This window comes from Sabethes cyaneus, chromosome 2 (genome assembly GCF_943734655.1).
Source record: "Sabethes cyaneus chromosome 2, idSabCyanKW18_F2, whole genome shotgun sequence".
Taxonomy (NCBI): Eukaryota; Metazoa; Arthropoda; class Insecta; order Diptera; family Culicidae; genus Sabethes; species Sabethes cyaneus.
In genome coordinates this window covers 245,410,807-245,425,087 of record NC_071354.1, presented here as the reverse complement: position 1 = coordinate 245,425,087, position 14,281 = coordinate 245,410,807, and the positions used below count along the sequence as shown (strand labels likewise).

Sequence of the window (14,281 nt, the reverse complement as noted above, 5' to 3'; positions counted from 1 at the left end):
TTTTCATGAGCCATAATGGCGGACGAGTTCGTAATATTTGAACAGCATTTTTGACATTTCCCTAATACATCGCACGTTTTCTTTCCGTATATCCCTTTAGTTTTACCGTGAACGCGCGGAAAGAAAACGTGTGATGTATTAGGAAAATGTCAAAAATGCTGTTCAAATATTACGAACACGTCCGCCATTATGGCTCGTAAAAAGCTGGATAGCGCGTAAAAAGCTGGATTGTACACTCAACCCCCGCTAATATGAAAAACAGCCAAGGGTAAGTCGCTGAGAACATTCCGTTCACCTCATTCATAGAAATTTTGTTCAGTCTGTACCTTACTGTGCCGCTGAGGTGCTGATCGTGTGAAACCTGCCAAACTCGCCTGGGCCCAGCCAAACTGTTTTGATCGTTTTGACAATAACAAACATTGGCAGGGCTGCCAATTTCTAACATTTCAAAATTTAAATGTCAAAAAGGTGGGCCACAGTGTGCCATGAACTGTGAAATGAATGTACCGCAATTGTAATCAATGAGGTAATCAGTTCCTTAAATTGAGCCTGCAACAATGTTCTAAGCGACTTACCCTTGAAAACAGCTCGTTCAGATTGGGCGAGTTCATTTTTAATCTGAATATTTGGTAACTCTTCATTTTCACACACGGGCAAAACGCGCACCCTATGAACTTGTTTTGATTTGACGAAAACAGACGTTTTGAAAACATCTCAAATATGCGCGAATTCTAAAGGTTCGGTTTGTATAATACGAAAATGGCTCGGCAGTTTCGACTAAAATGGTCTATTTTGAGTGCTGGAGAGAGATAAGTTGCATATGAGCTATATTGCCAAAGCTCCTGAGCAAGAGGAAACGCATTAAGATTTTTTGCTTTTTTTTAATTTGCCGGTCCACTTTAACGTCAATTGTGTGTGACGCTTGATCGGTTTTTAATGTGAACGCATTCATACCACCGGGGTAAAGATTAAAAATGTTCAGATTAAAGAAGGTCATACCACCGGGGGTACACGGTACAGTTGTTTAGATAAATTTTATTCGATGCATATTCAGCTATAATTATGGCTGCTAGAATGTTTATTCAGCGCATAAATGTTTCTTGGGTCCACCATGAAATGTTAATATCAAAAGTTGGTAATGCTCGGTGTCACTAAGAGTATTTTAGAAAATGAAAAACTTTTTAAGCTTTTGCCATCAGTTTACTATCCTGCTTTTTACGAGCCATAATGGCTGCCGAGGTTGCTCGTATTCCGACACTTGGAGGTAGGGATAGGAATTGCTGGATAAGATGCTCAGGACCACTGCGTAAAACAGACCCCATTTTACGCATTATCCAACCATTTACCAAACCTATTTACGATAGTTGGTTTGCTTGGTTCACAAGTTATGAATGTCCAAGAAAATCGGAAAATTTTCTTTACAGTTTTCATGGAAGCTAGCAGGCCTCGAGTGATTTAACTACTATTTTTGGTTTTCGTTTATAATTTCATTAACTATGCACAAAAATTCTGGGAATCTTCGTTCCAAACTTGTATTTATACGATAATCTTTTAATAGTGCTCTCATTATTACTTAAGACCTTTCGGTATGTTATTAGAGAAAATGGTTTTGTACACTCTTAAATGATTCTACCTGTAAATAGGTCGGATTTAGTTAAAGCTAGGTTGAAACTACTCAAAATGCCCTTAAAGTGTACAAACTCAAACTTTGGGTAAAAATTTCAACCAATTTTGGCTACTTGCTACCGATAATTGAATTATTCTCTATGACAAATAACGCAATTTTAAGTTCCTACTACCAATTTTTTGGTTGAAAAACTACTCAAAATCTGAGTTTGTACACTTTAAGGGCATTTTGAGTAGTTTCAACCTAACTTCAACCAAATCCGACCAATTTACAGGTAGAATCATTTAAGAGTGTAGTCTGTCGAAATGAAATACCTTAATTTGATGTTCTTTGGAAGTTTGACAGCAGCTGTGCATTTTTCCGAGCTTTCCTTTTCGCTATGTGCGCGAAACGGTGCTGCCACTTTCCCAAGTCTGTTCTATTTGTGAAGTCGGTGCACAGGTTTGTTAAAGAGTGAAAAGGATAGACAAAACTTTGCACCAAATCTTCACAAACTTTCCATATGGCAGTTCCATGAGAGTACAAGAGATCGATTTGTGCTTACATAGCGATTTCCTTAATAAAACCAGTGTTGCCATGTGAAATGATTTCGTACTGGTAGAAATTCTCAGGTAGAAATCAAGCTGAAAATGCTGAATATTGATATCCGTGAATTTGGTACATTTTTCGTCACTCAGGACATTTTACACAAATAATTTAATCTTGATATAGATGCAGTTATCACATCAAACAGTAAGAAATTAATATTAATATTAATGTTAATATTAATATTAATATTAATATTAATATTAATATTAATATTAATATTAATATTAATATTAATATTAATATTAATATTAATATTAATATTAATATTAATATTAATATTAATATTGTCAATTGCAAGGAAAATTGTACCATCCAAAGTGCGATATCGCTCATAAAAGTGCTATTTTGCATTAAATCGTTTCGGTATCTTCGGCGCACTTTTTCGTTATCTTCCAAGCAATAAGTGCACCGAAGATACCGAAACGATTTAATGCAAAATAACACTTTTATGAGCGATATCGCACTTTGGATGGTACATTTTTCCTTGCAATTGACAATATTAATATTATGGAAAAAACGTTAGGACTCCTTCCTGTTTTACTCGTCGCAAAAAAGACATGAATAAGAACTCGAACCGGCAGCTCTGCTGCGAAGGAGCGAATGAAAAACAAAAACAGTGATGCTGTGTCGTGTCCGTGTGTGCACTGTGGACCGTGCTTCTCCGGTCCGTTCTTCCGTTCACAAGAAAGACCGCAGATCAGATCTTTGAACTCAACTTATCGCGTTTCTTTTGTCGTTCTTCGGATCTCTCTCCTGATGATGATGGTTTAGCTTACTTTAGTAATGAGAAAATCTTTCGTTCGTGTGGTTCGTAGAGTAGGACGTTCCGTAATGACTGAAATAAGTGTCTTCCGGTTCTAGACTGTAAACGGCAGATAATAATTATTCGTGGTTTGTTGTTCAGTGTTGCAGCGTAGAATAATTGTCGCAGTTGTGATCGATTTGAAAAGAAGTTTTTAATCTAATACAATAGTCATTGTTATCTGATAAGCTTATCTAACAAAGCCCAGCAATGTCCGGTGATGTCCAACCACGGAAGCGCAAGGATAAGAAAAGGAAGAAAGGTAAAATCGTTTCGTAATCAGCAAAGTATATATGATACTCTGTGCCTTTGGGGGGGCCTTTTACTTTGTCCAGCAACCGCGTACGAGCGAGGGACTCGGCGATTCCGTGAATATATGGTTTAATTTAGAACTTGCACAAGGCAGTGTGAAAAAATCTTTAAATAGAAACTTTCGGCTGGCTGTCGTAGTCGCCGTTCGTCGTCCTATCCGCTCTGGTTTATTGCTATTCTCGCTTTGACAACGGCAACCGGCAACGCAAAACGGCCCCAAACAGCCGGTACAAATCTGAGATGTGGTGAAACGAAAATCGGCTTGCCTGTGCTGGTGACATTGGGAGTTTCTAAAACGTTTGGTACGTTTACCTAGTAGTCTAAGGGCGGGCTTTTAATCGGTTTACAAAAAGTAATAAATTGGTGTAGGAAGTTCTAAAATAAATTCTCCAAACCTAGATCAATCCAAATCTAGATTGCAATCTAAATGTGTCTGCCTTTTTCCATCAATGTTTCCAAAACTGATTTATTCAATACTATCAACACAGCTTATCAATATCGACTCGTATTTTTACCACTAAATGATCGTTTTTTAAACTGTGTTTTACTATTTTATCAAAAAAATTTTTTGGCGGAATTAGCGCTCATTTCTAGGACGGCATTTTTCTACCATTTTATATTTTTAGAACATTAAGATAAAATGAAGGCTAATACCTTGAATTTCGTTTCAAATTTGCATACTAATAATTAGACCTAATATAAATAATGGATTAACGGCTCGAAACAAATTGCCTTAGCAAGTAAGGCAAAATAAATTCAAGGCATTCGAAACCAAACCTCAGTAATTGTACTACGGAATAGTCGTAATTCACTTGTCCTGCGACGCATTCGAAAATAATTAATCTGTTTTACGATAAAAGCAGCCGAATGCTTTAACGGTAAGTAAACACGACCTCAAATATGGGCCACCGTCAGCAGAAGCACATGGTCCCGCAGTAGAGCAATAATATCTTCAGCGATCATTTACGTTCTTCATGCAGATTGGTAGCATACAAAGCGGGAAGTACGTTGTTTTCATAGCCATTTAAAAATAGTACCGTTGATCTATCTCCTCTGGCACGACAAGCAGCCGGTCGACAACAATAAGGTACTGCTAAAAGATTCAATTGCGCCTGAAGAATTTTGCATATAGCCTAGCCAGTCGATCGTTGAAGTGGCAAGAAAAATGGAAAACTTTCGCTTGTTTGCAGGAAAAGTCGCAATAATATTAAGTGGCAGAAGAAACCAAAACAGCGCGAGAGAGGAAAATCTAATGCCCCGTTGGCGAATGTTGGCCTCCACGTCAACCACGCTACACTACACTCGACTGGCTGGCTAGGCGGGTGGCGTTTTAAGACGCAGCGCAATTCACATAAAGGCGGCGGCAGCAGCAGCAGGGTCGGTGGCCAAAATCACATGTTTTCTCTAAAAATAAACTGCACCGTTTTTGTCCGATTGAAAGGGAAATCATTAGTAATGAGGTGTCGAATAAAAAAAGCATTTGTTCTTTGAACTTTGAAACTTCAAATAGTACTTTGTACCTATGCATTTTGATTGACTCATTCGTTTTTGTTTTCTGTCTTACGGTAGATGATGAAGATGCAGTCAAGGAAACCCCCAGTGCGAGGCAGCCTAGTGCAGGAGCAGCCCAGGCCGCTACCCAGCCCGGCGATATTCAGATGCACATCCACAGCGAGCATGGAACGGGAGGCAATTGGTGTGCAAAGATTGTCTTTTTCCTTCTGTTGACCTGCTTGGGTGTGCTAACCGGTCTCATTATGATTGAGAACCGTGGAGTGTCGAATGCAGATACTCCCCTGTCGGAATCACGCTACGCCGAGTATTTCAGTGGCTGGGTTGATGAAAATCGTGAAGACGATCATCACCATGAGGATATTCTTAACGCACTTAATCAACTGGAGGAAGAGCATGGGGACGATGATGGGCATGATGAGGAACCATACACCGAAGAGGAAGATCATGATGATGACGAACAGGGCGGACACGACGAAGAGGATGAAGCAGACGAGGAAGAACTTCGCAAACTAGACGATGATGAAGTGGAGGAAATTGTGGCAGCAGAGAAAAAGGTCGCCCAACAGGAAGCGGCCCTTGCACGAGATGACGACGACGCGGATGGTATGTTTTCTTGTTTATCTCAAAATGACTCTACCAATGTTTCTCTACTTGAAAAATTGGTTTCTGACGACCTTTTTGATGCAGTAATAGTTATGTAAAATTTTTGACTGACTTGACAATAAACATTTGAATAAAAAAAAATTGGCTTAAACTGACTAAATTTTGTACAGACAATGGAAATGACGCTGACGATGATGAAGAAGGGGATGAACCCAATCAGGCAAACAATATTGATGATGATGATGATGATGATGATAATGATGAGGAGGAGGAGGCGGATGACGATGATGAAGAAATTGATCAGGGGGAAAATGACGATCAAAACGTCTTCGAAGAAGACAACAACGATGACGATGATGAGGACGATGATGAAGAAGAGGAGAGTGATGGTAAATCGATATTTTCCTTCCTCAAATTTTGACTTAGAAAGCTCGAGTGAGTACATTCCCAATGTTGGATTTCGCATTTTCTTCGCCGCTAGCTTTTTTCTCTCTCTGTCTCTCTGGCTGGCTCGTACGCTTTGCTTCTTCGGCGGGGATCTGCTTTGGGTTTTCCGTTAATAGTACAGGACAGATTGGCGGTAGCCGCAGTTTCTACGATCGATTTAGGTGCTTTATTCAGAAAGTGTGTGCTGTGTGTTAGCTGTTGTTGCTTAGGAAAATTGCCTTTCTTCAAATTGGGAGTTTTTTCAGCGCCGAAAATTGTGGACAACCAACCAACCGACGATGATCCGAATGACGACAATGACAATGACGCAACCGACAGTCCGGCGGGTGAGGAAGGTGAAAAGGATGACGTTGATGATGATGATGATGATGCAGATGGTGCAAATGTTGATCAGGATAACGACGATGATGCTGATGATGACGATGACGCGGCCGAAGATGGTCAGTAGTTTTGGGTCAAAATTAAGAGTGCTCGTTGACGATTTCTTTTTATGGCTTTGTAAATATCGCAAATCTAACAGCAAAAACAAATGTGTTTGTTTTAAGTTAAAATATGCTTTATTGATATTCGATATTCGAAAAAAGATGCTGGACATCTTCCGGATGTTTTTCAACAGCGCAGTGCTGAAATATATGTTAAAGATAGTTAAAGTAGCGTTAAACTGTTTCTTGTATTGTTTATTTGTCTTAATGGTGTGCAACTTTTGTTGCGTTTTCCAGGAAAACAATCATATGTTTAATGCTTTTTAAGCGTTTTTCAATTGGGTTTATTAGGGATTTCAGCACAATCATTGTATAGTTTGGGTCGAAAGGTCAAAGCTTATGGACCTATGAACAAAAAAAAATATTTAAAAATTCTAAGGCCTAGATTACTTTATTCAAAGAAATGTCTAATGCAATGAATTATACACTTTTAAGGTACACTCTAGTGCATTATCTGCCATAGCTTTTCCCGTGCTACTATATCGAACGCTGCCTTGAAATTGATGAAGGTATGATGTGTGGATGCCTTATACCCCAGACATTTTTGAAGCCCGCTATTCTTAACAAGAGATAAGACTATTCTTAACAAGATTTAAGAGCGCACCCTGTAGGCGGTAGTTTCTCCTCCCAAATCATGGAAATTACCCAAACAAGTGCCGTTACTAGTGGTTTCTTTTATGTTTGCAAAGTTCTGTCGAATGTCAATCTTTTCTGGTGGCTCTATTAGTCTTCAGCCCGCCGGATGTTCTAGAAATTGAAAGCTGAAGCGCTGCTATTATTTGTGTTGCGCCTCATTCTCTTATATCGCCATTGAGGTGCTTGCACCACTGTTCGCTTGTCTATGACCAGGTTTCCCTCCTTGGCATGTCAGGTCTGCTAATCTAGCATGTGTTTTTAAATATATAAAATTTGATTTTTGTCATGAGGGAATGAATTTTCTAATTTTAGCTTCAATAAACTAGTCTTCACCGGTTCAAGTTTTTTTCCCTGTAGGAGACTAAACCACTGCGACCATTATTAGAGATCTATTGTGGTATGCTCCGCCTTAATCTAAGTGCATACTCGTGGCTCATCACTATTGACGGAGTTGATGGCCGTGTCAGATTACACATGTATCCTAGTTCGGTAGTGCACTTCGTATAAAATTAAGTACTTCAATGGATTTTTATTCCTGATTTCGGAAGAACAATTTTTATACTTTAACGTTTTGTTGACCTTTAAAAAAGTCATCAATCGGTCGGCATTTTGGTAAGTTTACCTGCATTCTACGATAGGATGGATAAACACGTTACATCCGCTACATTTCATACCTGTAGTAGCGGGGCACCATAAAGCTCGCTCTCGCCTGCTATTACTAAATCGGGAGACCCATTGGATTTATGGGGGGTTTTCAACCCTAATTACTTACTTTAGTTGATTGGCGACGGTCCGTGATGGATCCTGCACCGAACAGCTTATGGTCCTCCAGTACTGTCGGTGCTGGGCTGCCGTTCTCAATCCCTCCAAACCTTAGCTGACCGTGCGTCGTCCTCGACAGCGCACATCCATCGGGTTGCGCGATGATAGTCCCGGTCATTTCCACATTTGCTCTTCGTATTGCACCTTCCAAGGCAATGTTGAAGAGTGAATCCCTTTATTTCAGTCCATTCAATGTCACGATAGTGAGATAGCTGAGGTCTCAGCCGCTTTCTGACGCATGATTTTGACCTATACTGCGTCGCACTAATTAGTTTCGTCGGAAAACCATGTTATAGCATTATCTTGTACAGCTCATTTCGTTTGACTGAATCGTACGCTGCCTTAAAGTCCACAAACAGATGATAAGTCTGCAAATTGTACTTCCGCAACTTCTAGTAACTGACGTAGGGTAAACGTCTGATCCGTCGTGGAGCGATCCTCACAAAAACCAATGGTACACCCCGACGAAGGACTACGCTAACGTTCGCATTCTACAAAATAGGATACGAGAAAGCACCTGATTTGATTTTTCCGCAGTTCTAGTCTCTATAGTTTTTTCTGTTCGGTATCAAATTAGCTGTTACAGAGCCGGCGTTACAGCGCGCGAGGCCCCTTTTAGTATACCAGAATGGCATTGGGTTGAAAGGTCACTGTGACACTCTTAACGAACGTCTTTTGGCGTAGGTTTCGATTGCTGTACACAGTTTCCGGACTGCTTATACCCATTGATAAAGTTGAGCTATAGATAGTTGTATAATCTTGTGTCGTGAATGACCTTTTGGGACTTAGGTTCTATAGTCGGTATGGAGTAAGCAGTAAACTTCCGAAGATGTTATGCCTAGATAAAGCAAGAGCTCCGCAATTACAGAGCAGATACGCTGAACTTTCAAGTGCAGAGTTGCAAAAGCGGAAGGTGTCGGTATCATTCGATATTGTTTGAATGATAAAGAACAGGACTGTGTAAGACAGTTAGTAGTCCCCTGATTGTGCGAAGCTCACTGTTTTTAACTGTTTAGTCTGCAACCCTGTATTTGATTCCATCGAGATGCTATCTTAACAGATAATCTAGGCTAGCAGCTAAGTTTAATTTTTTATCTCAAACTTTCCACTGACGATAAGTACTACGTCCTCGACGTAAGCAATAGTCTCGTAACAAAGATGTTGCTGCTTGTGAAGGATACGCTATCGAAAGCGCCTTCAATATCAAGGAAACCCCCAAGTGCCTCCTCTTGATATATGAACGATTTCTCAATTAACGTTACAACGCAGAGCAATGCAGTTTCCGTAGATTTACCGTGTTGGTATGCATGTGGATTTCCATGCAACGGAAAGTTCTTTGAAAACTCATTGCGGGTATGATAATTCGCGATTTCCTCTATCAACTCGAGAAGCATTGATGCCAAATTTATTGGTTTGAAAGCCTTTTGCATGGTTTTCTCTTTTTTATATGTCTTAGGTATACCTTTCGGTATCTGCCTACTTTCCGCTAATTCTCCGGGATATGTTCCAAAGTGAAACTGCCTCGACAAATGTAAATAAGCTCGGACATTATAATGCTGTCCATTTTCTGTAAGAAACGAGTAGAATACCATCCGGATCTGGAAATTTCATTGGTTCAAAAGAGCTAAGTACCCACTTGATTGAATCCTCCGTAAACAATTGACATGCAAGCAGAGCCGAGTCGTTTGGCACCATATGTAACGACACATTCTAAAGCAGCGAGGCCTAATTTCATCGATTTTTTCTTAACACTAACCATCGTTTCAAAAAAATATTAATATTAATGCCTGACCGCATTTCAAGGCCAAAGAGTAAAAACTCAAGTTTGGTCAACTTCACACTCAACATTTTAACAAAAGAGGAAACGAGACAATACAAAATATACAAATATTTCTGAACAGTCAATTGTGTTGTATACAGCCAGGGATTGTCTACTAGAATTTTTAACATTTTTCTCTAGTCATCACCAAGCGCGAGGCCCCCCTGAAGCGCGGGGCTCCGTTCCACCGCACGGATTTGTCGACCTAAACACCGGCTCTGAGCTGTTACGCTGTCTTCCACGCGTCGTGCCTATACAACCACCTCTCTCACAGTTGTTTCAATGGTACCATGAAGGTTCCTCCACAGCCCACTTATATCTTCCCTATCTGTCTGCTGTTCTGCAATTAGTTTATAAAGCTTTCTGGCCTATTCTGCTGCCACGCCATGCACCGTAACCGTTGGACCTTGAAACGTAGCATTCTCTCAGTGTGAGTATTCACCTTGCGCGAATCTTACATACGACGAGATAGTGGTTACAGTCGATATTTAGTTACTTATTTACTTAGGGTCGATATTTGGTTCTGAAAAAGACCGTACGTCGATGACATTCGAAAAGGGTCGATCGTCTCTTGATCGACGATCTGATAGCTAGAGTCCCCATTTGGATGCCTCCAGGTGTGTTTCCGAATATTAAGATGTGGAAAATAAATGCTACTGATGGCCCCTCATCTGGCCGTGGCGAAATTTACGAGCCTCAGACCGTTATCGTTCATCGATAGATGAAGGGTATGTCCTGCAATGACAGGACGGAAAAATTCCTCCCTTCCGATGATGATTTTCGCGTCATGTTTTGGGCACTCTCCACAGGTCCTCTCGGAGTCTATCGTAGAACTCGTCCACAGCATCATGGAATTTATTATTTATCCGTGTGTATACGTTGATTAAGCTGTAGTTGAAGAATTTGCCCTTAATTCTCAACATACATATACTGTCATCTACGGGTCTCCATCGGATAACTCGTTGCTTTTGTAGGAAACCGACTTCATATTCTGTCTTTCTACCGCCACTGTAGTAGATGTGGTACTTGAAAAAAGTGCCTGCAATAGGGTCTACTGCACCGAACTCCGTTTCCCCGGAATTTGGCCATCGAACTTCCTTAATAGCAGCGATCTACGAGTCGATGTAGCTCCCGGGCAAAAAGTTCTGACATTCCAGGTACCTACCAATTTTACATTCGTTTACATTAATCGTTTCTTTGTTCTTCGTCGAGTCCTAGGGCGATTGATCCGTTCCGTATTTGGTAAATGAGGGTTCCAGTATACTACCTTACTGGGGTAGCGATATCTACATCCCGCTGATGGGTCTCCCATTTTGAGTGTAGTTTGTGGAAGTTCAGCCGTTCGCTCCGAAACAGACGCCTTTTAAGCCGCCCCCCCCCTCACCTGGGAAACAGAGGCTCAAGTTCGTACCTTCTAGCTCAGCTACTGCAGTATGTACATGAAGTATTTCTAGGTATGGCCATCGATTGTCATCATTGACTTAGTTCTTCGAGGAGGCGCTTGGTAGGGGCTTGAGAGCCAGAGCTATATTTGATGCTCGTTCCAAATAACTCTCCCCATCTTATACCCAGTCGCAGTCGCAGTTACAAGTCTATAAAAAAGTATCAGTCAAGTGAGGTTTTTGCACATTATCAGCTACGTACGGCGGCGTACGGTTGCTATTCAGATCTTTTGGCGAACAGCTTACTTGTGTCATTATCGGCGATCTCCGGCATTTCCAAATGCACGAATACCGTCTGTGACAGGTTAATATTAATTAATTTAATTCTGATTGTGGATATATATTCGAAAACTTTGTGAATTCAAGTTTCGGGATTCGGGGTAAAAATTACCAAAAGTGATTGTTGCGTTGATCAGAAAGTGCCATCATCTATAAAAATGGATTTCTGTCTGTCTGCCCGTATGTTCCTTATAGAATCGAAAACTACTGAACCGATCAGCGTGAAAATTTGCATGTAGGGGTTTTTGGTGCCGGAAAAGGTTCTTACTTACTTACTTAATTGGCCTAACGTCTTACGACAAGGCCTGCGCAGTATAATTTCTCCATCTGTTTCGGTCCATGGCAACTTATCTTCAGTTCGCGGGCACCCAGTGCTCGCCAGATCTCGCTCCACCTGGTCTTGCCACCTCGCTCGCTATGCCCCTCTTCGTCTTGTTCCTACCGGATTTGATGAGAAATATTTATATTCTATTTCTATCTATTTTTGCAGGATAGTTGTCCGGCATTCTAGCAACATGTCCTGTCCAACGTATCCGTCCAGCTTTAACCACTTTCTGAATACTTGGTTCGCCGTAGAGACGCGCGAGCTCGTGATTCATTCTTCGCCTCCATACACCGTTCTCTTGCACTCCGCCAAAGATGATTCTTAGCACCCGCCGTTCGAAAACTCCGAGTGCTCGTAGGTCCTCTTCTAGCAATGTCCACGTTTCGTGCCCGTAGAGGACAACCGGTCTAATTAGCGTTTTATACAGTGTGCAGTTTGTACGGGGGCTCAAATTGTTTGACCGCAAGTGTTTGTGTAGTCCGTAGTAGGTCCGATTTTCTCCGTAGTAGGTCCGGCTGATAATACGTCTTTTAATCTCACGGGCTGGTATTGTTGTCCTCAGTTGCCAGTGAGCCAAGGTATACGAACTCGTCGATTACCTCGAACTCATCCCCGTCGCGCTCGGTCCCGCCCGCCAGCATATACTTCGTTTTAGACGTATTTATCTTCAATCCAATCTTCTCTGCTTCGCGTTTTAGTCTGGTGTACTGATCTTCCACCGCCTCAAATGTTCTGCCGACAGCATCCATGTCGTCAGCAAAGCAGATAAATTGACTGGATTTATTGAAAATCGGGCCGCGCATTTTGATCGCTACTCGTCTTATAACACCTTCAAGCGCAATGTTGAATAGCAGGCAGGAGAGACCATCTCCTTGTCGAAGTCCCCTGCGAGATTCGAATGGGTCCGACAATCCACCCGAGATACTCACACAGCAATGGATCCCATCCATCGTAGCCATGATAAGCCTAGTAAGCTTACCCGGAAAGCCGTTTCCGTCCAAAATTTTCCATAGCTCTTGTCGGTTTACGTTATCATATGCGGCTTTGAAATCGATGAACAGGTGGTGCGTGGGGACTCGGAATTCGCGGCAACTCTTTCCACTCCTCCGGTAGTCGTTCCCTATCCCAAATCTTGACAATCAGTTGATGCACTTGTCCGGGCCCATTTTAATAAGTTCCGCTCCAATGCCATCCTTTCCCGCTGCTTTGTTGTTCTTCAGCCGCTGGATGGTTTCTTACAAATCTTCTGGTTGGATACAAATTTCTGCATAACTCGAGAACTAATCAAACAAATGGAATGGCATGAGAAGGTTAATGGAGGCTTTTAGAAGGGGGGGGGGGGCTCCCATACAAATCCCAGACCCAGATGATATTTATGATACCAGATGATATGATGTTCGATTAAAATACAAATATAAGGGGTTGCATACGTTTATGTTTATTAAGTTTATTTTACATAATTCATTCTAATGAAGTCGTACACCACGGTAAAGTTCAGTTTTATCGGGTTGGGAGACAGATTTCCGGGTAGGAAGGCGGGTGAGACTCTATGTTTTAAGGCTTCTGACGACTACCGCGAACGCCCAGGTCGTGCTTCACTCAATTTACTTTGTAGATCTCTCTTGGGACAGTGGTGCATGAGTGCTAGAGGTACGAAAGATGAAATTTGCCCTGATAAGTTTGTAACCACTGATGCTCCAGGGTTTTTCTTCCCATTGGTTCATTTGTGGTTGTTTGTGTTGGAAAGTTGATGGTGGGTGAGCGGTTGAGGGCTAGTGTTGGGCGGGGCTGACGAGATTTCCATTTTATTAAACAACATATTGCAATTTGAGTAATACAAAATGTCCTGGGCAAAGCACAATTACAAATTCGATCTATCATTTTTCCTCTCATCATCATCATCATCATCATCATCATCATTATCATAATCATCATCATCATCATTGTACTTTAAATATGACATCCCGGCCTTTATCCGAGAGATCCTAGAGTAAGTTCGTGGAGTCCGCGCAGGGCCGGAACGCCTCCGCCCGCAGGTATTGGCATGTCGGCCCAGTGTTTTAGTGGGCGACATTGCTTTTTTCGTCAGATAGAACTGGCGTTTGATAACACAAAAGGGCCCAGCGTAGAATTTTATACGCTATTAAGCGGCCAGCTGGATAACCTCAAAAAGGGAAAAACGAAGGAATTGGAACATAGTTTCTTTCGATTTCTTTTCAACCAGTGTAGAAAGTTTTGTGAAAGTTTTTTCTAGGTGAAAGTTTTTTAAGGTGAAATTAGTCGTCATCGATTTTGCAAATTTTAAAAGCCGTTTTTCTGCTTGAAACAAAAATTTTGTTCATAAAAATATATTCGCTATGTTCAGATTGGCAAGAAGAAACAGAACCCCGCTCTTGGGCCCAAAAACTGCTTCCGAAATTCTGCTCTCCGACGAAAAGTTGATGACTGCTAGTTTCCCGTAAAGTACTTTGTACAAGATAGGTCGAACCATAAAGCTCCCCAGTAACAATTTGGGTTTTATTATACTCTTATGATGGTATTTAAGACCAAAATTGGTCTTGAACACTGTAATAAGAGTACAA

The 14,281-nt window shown here is 41.2% G+C and overlaps 1 protein-coding gene across 1 annotated transcript in view; it reads left to right on the top strand.

Annotated features, from left to right (window-relative positions):
- Positions 1–2,851: 2,851 nt before the first annotated feature.
- LOC128738702 (aspartyl/asparaginyl beta-hydroxylase) overlaps positions 2,852–14,281 on the top strand; it is a 35,362-nt gene continuing 23,932 nt past the window's right edge. The window contains exons 1-2 of the mRNA XM_053834027.1: positions 2,852–3,279; positions 4,899–5,447. Of these exons, the coding sequence (XP_053690002.1) occupies positions 3,228–3,279; positions 4,899–5,447 (601 nt within the window). The 5' untranslated portion in view covers positions 2,852–3,227. The remainder of the gene's footprint in view (positions 3,280–4,898; positions 5,448–14,281) is intronic.